Source organism: Chaetura pelagica, unplaced genomic scaffold (genome assembly GCF_000747805.2).
Source record: "Chaetura pelagica isolate M959 unplaced genomic scaffold, ChaPel_1.0 scaffold189, whole genome shotgun sequence".
Classification (NCBI taxonomy): Eukaryota; Metazoa; Chordata; class Aves; order Apodiformes; family Apodidae; genus Chaetura; species Chaetura pelagica.
In genome coordinates, this window is record NW_009970716.1 from 109,862 (window position 1) to 119,637 (window position 9,776).

The 9,776-nt window shown below is 37.3% G+C and overlaps 2 protein-coding genes across 2 annotated transcripts in view; both read left to right on the forward strand.

Annotated features, from left to right (window-relative positions):
• Window positions 1-5,643, forward strand: part of SGCB (sarcoglycan, beta (43kDa dystrophin-associated glycoprotein)) — an 8,812-nt gene extending 3,169 nt beyond the window's left edge. The window contains exons 2-6 of the mRNA XM_010006132.1: window positions 1,350-1,559; window positions 2,543-2,728; window positions 2,838-3,029; window positions 4,194-4,325; window positions 5,184-5,643. Coding sequence (XP_010004434.1) covers window positions 1,350-1,559; window positions 2,543-2,728; window positions 2,838-3,029; window positions 4,194-4,325; window positions 5,184-5,387 — 924 coding nt within the window. The 3' untranslated portion in view covers window positions 5,388-5,643. The remainder of the gene's footprint in view (window positions 1-1,349; window positions 1,560-2,542; window positions 2,729-2,837; window positions 3,030-4,193; window positions 4,326-5,183) is intronic.
• A 2,880-nt stretch (window positions 5,644-8,523) lies between these two features.
• LRRC66 (leucine rich repeat containing 66) overlaps window positions 8,524-9,776 on the forward strand; it is a 7,624-nt gene continuing 6,371 nt past the window's right edge. Inside the window, exon 1 of the mRNA XM_010006133.1 lies at window positions 8,524-9,016. Coding sequence (XP_010004435.1) covers window positions 8,524-9,016 — 493 coding nt within the window. The remainder of the gene's footprint in view (window positions 9,017-9,776) is intronic.

Here is a 9,776-nt window from a genome sequence, read left to right on the forward strand (position 1 = left end):
CTTCTTGGAACGTCCCTCCCAGTGGGCCTGTGCGCCGGGGGCAGCAGCGAGCCCCGAAGTGCCGGGGGATCCCACCTGCCGCGCCCGAGTGCCTCGGTAACGCTGCCAGCTCTGCAGGGATGCTCCAGTGCTTTGTCCAGCCGGGTTCTCACAGTCCTGCTGCTGTCTGTAGTTGTGCTGCCCTTACCTGACGGGCGATAAAACTGCACATCTCGCCGTCAGATCCGTTCAAGAACACATCATCCTCGGGACCAGATACTGTCGTGTTACTCAGCGTTTTCCATTTCCCTTTCCCCAGAGCACAGATCTCTCCGCTTCCCCCCTCAGCTCTGAGTTTGTGCAGGGTTGCAGTGGCTTTCGAGGAAGCTCGTCATAAACCTGTTCAGGTCAAGCACCAAGCTTGATAAAATGTTCTTGTTCAGCAACAGAAGGAACAGACAACATTTTTAACTGTTCTATCACTGTAGACCCATACAAATGCAGTAAGCTTAGGGAGCAACTTCAGTATTCATTTCAGATGCGCAGACCTAATCCCATCGGAAGGATCAAGCCTCTTCTTTGAGGAATTCAACCCTAAGTAGCAACCTGCTCCACTGAAGGGAGGTGGAAAAAAATTTTTTGACAAAGTTATGAAAATACATCAAAGGGATTTTTTTCCTGTGAATATCTGCAAGTTTCCCCTCTGTGTTAAATTGTCGCATGGAAGGGGTATCTTTGCAATTTAGTTGCCTCAGAGTATTAAAGCTAGGCTGGCCGAGTTCTCCGTGCCAGGCTTGAAGCCCTACAGAGTTTTTCTTCATGCTGCATGCATGTAATAGAAGTTGAATGCAAACCCTGTGCTATCAGAGTAACTTTAAAACTGTATCCACCACACTCCTGTTGGATAAATTGATAGTCTGCCCCCATTAGCATGGGGGGAACTAAAATCTTGTGTATTGGCAAATGACCTGTGGGATTATGTCCTGTATCATCCCCAAGACGTAAAAACTCTATGAAGTTCTTTACAGCTGATTGTTTGTTTTGGTTTTTTTACTGGAACTGTTACTAATAATTTCTACCTGCCATAATAAAAATTACATATATTTTCAGACAATATATATTTTATCTGGATTTTCATTTTAGTCATAACATTAGGAGAGCTTGCAGCAGTTGTAAACATGTATTCTAACTACAGAGTGGCAGACTGAAGTCTAATATTGAATATAATATGTAATATGTTCTACTAGTTAGTTCAAATTTGTAATTTTTTGTATGCATACCTGTGTATAATTCTGGCAGATTCCCATACCTGTGTATAATTCTGGCAGATTCCCATGCCTCACAACAGCTCATCTGTGTTTGCATGACAGCAAAGCTCCAACGGCCCGGTGAAGAAGTCTATGCGGGAGAAGGCTGTGGAGCGCAGGAATGTCAACAAGGAGCACAACAGCAACTTCAAAGCGGGATACATTCCCATTGATGAAGACCGTCTCCATAAGACAGGCTTACGTGGCAGGAAAGGCAACTTGGCCATTTGTGTGATTGTTCTTCTTTTTATTTTGGCTGTCATCAATCTCGTTGTGAGTATTATCCAATATTGTGCATTATACAATACTTAGCCTGTAAGCAACATTAGGATGTGATTAATTTTGAAGGTTTATTAGAGAAATAAAACTTATTCCACTGTGGCCAAGAAAGATAAAATATACTGAAAGATTAAAATATACTGAAGGAGATTTCTCATTTTTCTCCTATCTTTTTGTTCTTTTGTAGTCTGAGCAAGATTAGATGCTAGAATCTTGGAAATTCAGTCATCATTATTTCAGTTACCATGGTCCCAGCAACGAACCTACCCTTTATGTAACACAGAATTAGGAACCTTGAAATTGTCTCTCCATTCCCAAAACTCAGTAATAGCAAATGTGTGAAGTATTACTTGCACAGTACAAATACATTCAGGATAGACTGTTATGCAATTTCTGTTAAAAATGTTCCCATTAAACAGGAACATTTTACAGATAATAAGAGTTGCAGATGAACATTCAGAATTAATCAGCCTCTGCACTTTAAGCCTTCAGTGTTTTAACTACTAGCTTGATCGATGAGAAGTAATCTATTATTTGTCATAAGTGGACATCCTCCTGTGAAAGTGCTTTCTTGTAGTTCAAGGGTAAATATATCCAGAACTGAGCTACTGTGTTCAGGAAATCTGATTAGGTAATGGTACCATAATTACACTTAAACAGGAAAAAGATTTAATTATGGACATATTTTAATTTCAAATATATATATGTGTATACTTACATCTATATATATATACACAGACAAATTATTTTAGTTACCATTTCAGATGAGTCTAAAAATCATGCAAAATGTGTTTTATAATGAAATGTGCTCTGGTGTTTCCAGTAGGAATTAAACAGACTAAAGTAAATTCACGCCTAGAGCTCACTTAACCACTAGTAATAGTAATTCTTTCAAAGAAAATACCTAGTTAATACAGTACTTGTGGGAAGATCCGGACGATCAAAGAAATATTTGAAAATGTGTGTTTCTCTTTCAGATTACATTAGTTATCTGGGCAGTGATTCGAATCGGCCCCAATGGCTGTGACAGTATGGAGTTCCATGAGAGTGGCCTCTTGAGGTTTAAGCAAGTTTCTGACATGGGTGTCATACATCCATTGTATAAAAGCACTGTAGGAGGCAGGCGTAATGAAGATTTAGTGATCACTGGAAACAATCAGCCTGTAAGTGGTATCATGAACTGAAAGTTTGTGAGCAACGCTATGGAATTACACTAACATTAATGAACATTATATTAGAAACGTGATTAACGTAATGACTTTGTTTCTGAAGATTGTATTTCAGCAAGGCACAACTAAGCTGAGCGTGGAAAAAGACAAAACATCTATTACCAGTGATGTTGGGATGGAATTTGTTGACCCAAGGACACAAAATACCTTGTTCAGCACAGACTATGAAACTCACGAGTTCCATCTGCCAAATGGAGTTAAGATCTTGAATGTACAGAAAGCCTCTACAGAGAGGGTATGTCTTTTTAAAGTACCTTTACTTTTCATAAAATCTCGTTACAGAATTGCCATAGTTGTAGAATAAGAAAAAAGTTTACTAATACAATCTAACATACTTAAAAATCTGACCAAACGTAGCTAAAAATGCAGCTCTGAAAACATGAATCACCATAAAAATTAGAGCAGAAATGAAAACTGACATCATTAAATGAGCGTAGTATCTGGAATACCATGCCAGCTAGGTATGTCTTTTCATTAAGCATTTATCATTTTTTTTGTGCCTAGATAACTGTTTCAGAAATAATATTTCTATGAAAAGCTTCTCTGTTTCTAGTAAGAACTTAAAAAACAATTACCAGAACTTCATGTATAATTTTCCTTCTGCTGGAGATAAATGGTAATCCAATCAGAATTTCAGAAGCCAGAGTAAAAGTGTAGAAACAATCACAGCATTATATGAGTTATGTCAGTTCATGGCTTCTAGGTGAAAGAAGTTCTGAGTTGGTTTCTACATTTAATACATTTTATTGGAAAACTAAAATACCTAAATAATGGTGTGTACATTTAAAATGTTGATCTTAAGGACAGACTGAAATTTCTTCCGTATTATCTCTTATAATAAAGGCTTTACAAATGGAGTACAGCCTCTATTTCTTTTGTATAATGTTAGTAGAGTAGTATTGATGGGTTTCTAGAGGTCTGAGTGGGCCTTAGGAAGCATGAAGAATCCTGTTAAGGATAAACAAAAAAGTTTATTCCATTTGTTCTTCTTTGTGTTTCCTTTGCTGGCCAACAAATAAATAGTTTGGAAGGGACAGATTAGATGAAGACAGAGGAGTAGGTTTACATAGTCACTCCTGTCAGGAAGCCTGTATTTGCTACCAGCGTCAACTGTATATCCCATTAAACTGTCATATGCATTGTTATTTTTATCACAAACAAAATGCACACATAAGCTATTTTATATACCTTCCAAAATAAAGTAATTCTTGTTTTCAAATTTGAATGTGGAAGTGGGGAGAAGCTTGACAGACGTAAATGAGAGAAAGGCAAAAAGTGCATTGAAGATTTTTATTAAATTGTGTAGCAGTATTTTTAAGGTAATTAATGTTACTCAGACAAACCCAAGCAGCACATTTTCATTGATCTGCAATGGATTTATTTTCGTTAATGTTCTTAGATTACCAGCAATGCAACCAGTGATCTAAACATAAAGGTTGATGGCCGTGCTATTGTTCGTGGAAATGAAGGTGTTTTCATAACAGGCAAGACCATTGAATTTCGAATGGGGGGTAGCATGGAACTTAAAGCAGTAAGTACCTCAAATCAGCTTTTTTTTTTTTTAACAGCTTGGTTTCAAATTCAGCCAAATAATAAACTGATGTAGCTTTATATGGATTCAAGTTTTATCTGAAGTACTCATGCATAAAAGTTTCATTGCAGTCGGTATATTTAGTAAGGGTTCTAAAAGGTGGATTATTACTTTTCTTTTAATCGGTAGTTCAGTAGCTTTCAGGTAACAATTATTTACTACTATTAAGTCACTAAAAACCCACAATGCAATTAAAGCTAAGCTATTAGCCTCTGCACTGAAACAAATACCAATGGGAATTAATCTCTTCTGGAGGATTTACTTGGGACAGCAACCTTTGACAAAGGAGCATACAAGTAGGAGTAATACTTTCTGTGCTGCCACAGCAAAGCTCACCAGCATTCTTTTAAGATATTTGGACATTGTTAAGATTGCAGAGTATACCGAATGATGGAAAAGGTTAAAGGAAGATAAAAAATAGAGATACCTGCACTTTGATTTTTGAATGAATTTCATGTATGAATTCAAACACTGCTTTCCATTTCATGTACATATTTTTACATTTACTGCATTTGCTAATAGTTCTGTCAAGTGAAGAGCCACACTGCTGCTATCTCTCTCAACACCTGTCTGCCACTGGAACAGCAAAGCACATTGTTGGCAATAATTAATAAATCCATAGGTGTTATTTACAAATTTGATTAGAAACGAAACCTTGTGTTATGTACTTTTTTTGTTCTGTTGATTTCTACAGCCATCCTAAAGATGCCATTGATTCATTAAAACAGCTTGTTCTTTTGAAAAACCACTTGCCTTGTTTAAATTAGAAGCTGTACTTCTTTTTCTCCCTCTTAACAGGAAAACAGTATAATCCTGAATGGAACTGTGATGGTCAGCCCAATGAGACTGCCAAGTTCTTCTTACGGGGAACAGTTTAATAACGGCAACTGGCTGCGTTTCAAGCTCTGCATGTGCGCAGACGGGACACTGTTCAAGGTTCAGGTGACAGGTTATAACATGGGGTGCCAGACTTCTGTCAATCCGTGTGGAGCCACGCACTAGAGTGCAAACCACTACCAGGAGAGCTCTCTTTTGTGTTTACATATATTTGTATGAAGTAATTGCATGCCTTCAAGGATTTATGTTTTTACAGCAGTTTATACTAACATTTATTACATAATATTTTAAAGCAAAGGCTGTTGTGTTCAGCAGTATTTCAGCACTGTCCTGTTAGCTGCAGCAGTGGCACTGACGTACTGAGCTTTTGGTCTACATGCCTTCTGAAGTACCTTCCTGAATTTGGATCAGTAGAATATATATTCAACCCATGTGATCTCAGCAACAATCTCGACTGCCTTTGGCTGCATTTAAGGGAAGTTTGCTCTGCCTCCCAAGACTTCAAGGGCTGCTGAGAACACAACTTCAATATGAAATACTTCAATAGGAATGTCAATCTGTTGTTGGAAGTGGATTTGCCTGGGATGGTGGAAGTGGCCATTTTTTGTCTTCATTTGTTGCTAAAGGCTGATGGAATGATTTCCCCCAAAATTATGTGGTTTACCATATGTGTACTAAGAGGAGTAATGGCAGACTCACTTTAAAATATTGCATTATTTCTGCCATATATTCCCATGTAATTAAAAAAAATATGCTAGCACAAATAATATTTGCAAGTATCAATAATATCAAGTTTGGAAATGTAACTCCAATTTCAAAGTAATCTTACAGTTATTTAAGTATTGCTTGAGCTCCTAGTCTATCTGTGCAGTTTAGGGGTTCTACGGTTGCTTAATTTATGTGAAGTATTTGTAAAATGTATTTATATTAGAAGTACATTTTTAAAGATGCACTGACAACTTGCTCACTACCCAAAAAAAGTAATTTCCTGAGTGGTTGAATGTGAACAGTTACTCAACAGGTAATAATCTGGAGCATGACTTTTAAGCAGCAGTGTGTGAGATCAGATCTGTCTCCCTGTAAACATCAGAACTGATGCATTATTGAGAACCTCAGAATGAAATTCTGGAGTAAAACTGCAAGTCTGTTATTCTAAAGGTGAGGGCACCAATTCCTGTGACAGCAGAGTATATACATGTGCATTTGAAGTTGCCAACAGTGAAACTGTGCCTATGGTGAACTGGGACCTTATAGAAACTGTTAATAGCCTTGTAAGTGCTTTTGCAGAGGTAAGGCGTTGTGTACTAAAAATAGACCAGCTCATTGTAAGTTATCCACTCCACCACCCCCCATATTTTCTTCATTTTAAAATCGTTTTGTTTCACAGTCACATCAAGTAACATTTACTTTGCAAGTAGTTTTTTGACAAGTTTTTCTAGATAAGCACACAATTCTCTTCCTAAAAGTTGTGCAAATGTTACACATTAACTTCAGAATTGGTAATTTATTTAGGGAAGATAAAGTATCTGCCCTTGTTTTATAGCTCTTGCAGTACTTAGAATTCCACAAGATACAAATCAGCTCCTGCTGCAACAAGAAGTTCATATCTAAGGTCCCAGTTGCTGTATTTATTAGCAGTCAGTAAGTCCTCACGCAGGGTGTGTGTGGGTGGAGGTGATTTCTGGAGGGGGAATCCTCAGGTCGGGCATTCTGCCACACAGGAGGTCAGAGGGGTCATTACTCTAAAGCAAAGCCTGATATTGATGCTCAGCAGTTGTAAGGGGTTGGAGGGGGTGGGTAGCCTTGGAGCTGTTCTGACAAACAGAATAAGCAGAATAAAATGTAGCAAAAGTCACTGAATTGCTCACAGTAAAGATCACAGGAAAGTACTAACATTTGTTATACTTCCTGAACTTTCTAGTTTTACTACAGTTAATATTTGTTAACCACTTAAACACACATTTTGCTGAAAACATACATACATCATTGTCACTAAGGAGTGCCCAAATTACTAGCTGTTACAGTATTGAGAAGGAAATAAACTAAAAATTTTAGAATTTTCACTCATGCTAATGGAAGTTTGTCACTTTATTTTTATATAAATACACACATACTTATAAAATAAAAGCAGCAGTATCCTTAAAGCTGAAATCTTGAAAATGGCATATACTGCCTTGGTCAAGTAGATTACACATGGGGAGCACGTTAAACCTCTTTGGTTAATACTGACGTGCCTATATACAACTATTAGATTCTTTCGATTGTCAAGAGTTCTGTTTAAAATACCATATGCAACACAGCTGAAATATTTCTCATAAAGGTACTCTTAAATCATGGTCTGGAGAGTTGGTCTTGGAAGTGTGGATTTTTTGTTCAAATGTAGCAAAACTGATAATACAGGTACCTAATGAAATAGAATATCCATTTGTTACCACTATTTATGTACTGTTAATATTTTTATTGCCTTCACTACACAGTTCGGGGAGTGTCAGCCCCACACATGCCATGTGCTGTGCATTTATTGGTTGTTTATCTTCTAACTGTCTAAGGTACATTTTTCTTTATGTATTTAAAACATGGTGTGGCACATTATTTATTGTAATCCTACAGATGCACTTAAGATTGTGTGTTTAAAGTACATTCTACATGCCTGTGTGTAAAACACCTTACTGGGTACGTTGAAACAACTTAAATGTGAAGAATTCTCAGCATATGTAAAGGTGGTGGTTGTTTCAATAGGTAGAAGACAATTGCATTTCTCATCTTTGTTTTGCAATGAAACAATAAATTCTAACATACGCAGCTGTGGTTCAGAAGTATTATTTATACAGATGTAGTTTTTCATTAAAAATACATTGATGTTATTGACAGGGAAACTGGTATTTTATTAAGTGTAAGTATGAAAATCATTCCACATCTCTTTGTCATGGATGATATCCAGTGGACTTTGCTCAGTGGTAATTGTGTATGATACCTGAAGTAGAGTTCAAAAGTCTCCACCATTGTTTGTTCACAAGGTCCTGAGAAGCCGCGTTTCTCGACTGAAGGGCTGGAAAGGAACGGTTCGGATTATTTTTGGGGAGAGGTGGAGTGAGGGGGTAGGTTATCAATTTATGAATGTTTTCTGAAACATACCTAAGAGTCCAAAAATGTAATGGTTTTGTATGTTTAAGGTGAAATGTGAGTAATGCTTCAGGTAATTACTTGGTGTTGATTTTTTTTATGTGAAAGTATTTCCGCTTCTCATTTAACTCTCGTTATGCTGTACTCACTGTAATTCTGCATTTTCCATATAGGAACTATGGATAACCTTCACTTGAGTGTCATAACTGTGGCCCTTTACTTTAATCTTCCTGGATTAGTGGGAATCAAGTCACAGCAGATCCTTCTTGATACACATAACCATTCAGACTGCTGGTGGGATCGGGAGTTCTCAGTGAATTGTTCTTTCACTGGACTATCTCTGATTCCAGATGTATTCCAAATGGCAGTAACAGCTGATTTTAGTTACAACAACATTAAAACTTTTCTGCACGCTGATGGAGGAAATGAAGAATGGATGCTTAAACACCTGAATCTTAGTAACAACCTGATCTCTGAAGTCTCCTTAACTACTTTTAGAAATTTGCCCATTTTAGAAACTCTCAACCTCAATGATAACGCCATCCACACCCTGACACTGGACATACCTATGCCTGGACATGGGTCTCAGAAGAATGGAAAAGACTCTCGCCTCCTGCCTGCTTTGAAAGTATTGTCAGTTGAAAGAAATAACCTTAATACAGTTCCAAGAGGTAAGCTTTAAAATCTTTAAGGGCCTAACTCCCAAGGGGTAAGCTGGTTTTTTATGTGAATTCAGAATCTCATTTAGTTATGCTTAAGGTGAGGGAGAGTTTGACCTGCATGTGAATCAGGAGACTGGTGCCAAATGTGTTGTTTTGGATTAGGGTGGGGTTTTTTTTATAGTCTTTGCAATCATAATGCCTTAATGTCAGTCAAATATAACCAAATACATCTTCTGAGAGCGGAACCAGTGTTTTTCCTTGTTGTATAGAAAGGAAAGTAACAATCTTTGGAAAAACACTAGCCTCCACAACCCAGTCACAAACCTTAATGTGAAGATAATTCTGAACAATTAATTTCATATTACTCTTAAGAAGGAAGTCAATACTTTTGAAAACAAAATTTGCTCCAATTTCATTATTTCACAAAGACAGGAAAATAACTTGTACAGTCAAAACAATTTTTCTCTATGCCATCTGACACCCAACTAGAGTTGGGTTACTTGTCAGTAGTGAGGGCTGTAAGGTTTCAATAGGCTTTTAGGAAATGTTTGGTAGTCGCTGAAATCTGCTAGGCATTGCAGCCTTTGTGACACTCTGTCCTCATAAACTGAAGGTTCGTGTTGTCCAAACAGTGTTTAAATGAAACAGAATCCAGCATACGTGCAACACTATCCTATATATTGTTTGCTGAATTTAATCAATATCTGAGAACTTAATCAGACTCATTAGCTCTAGATCTTGAAAATGCTGGAGGAGACCAAGAACCGCC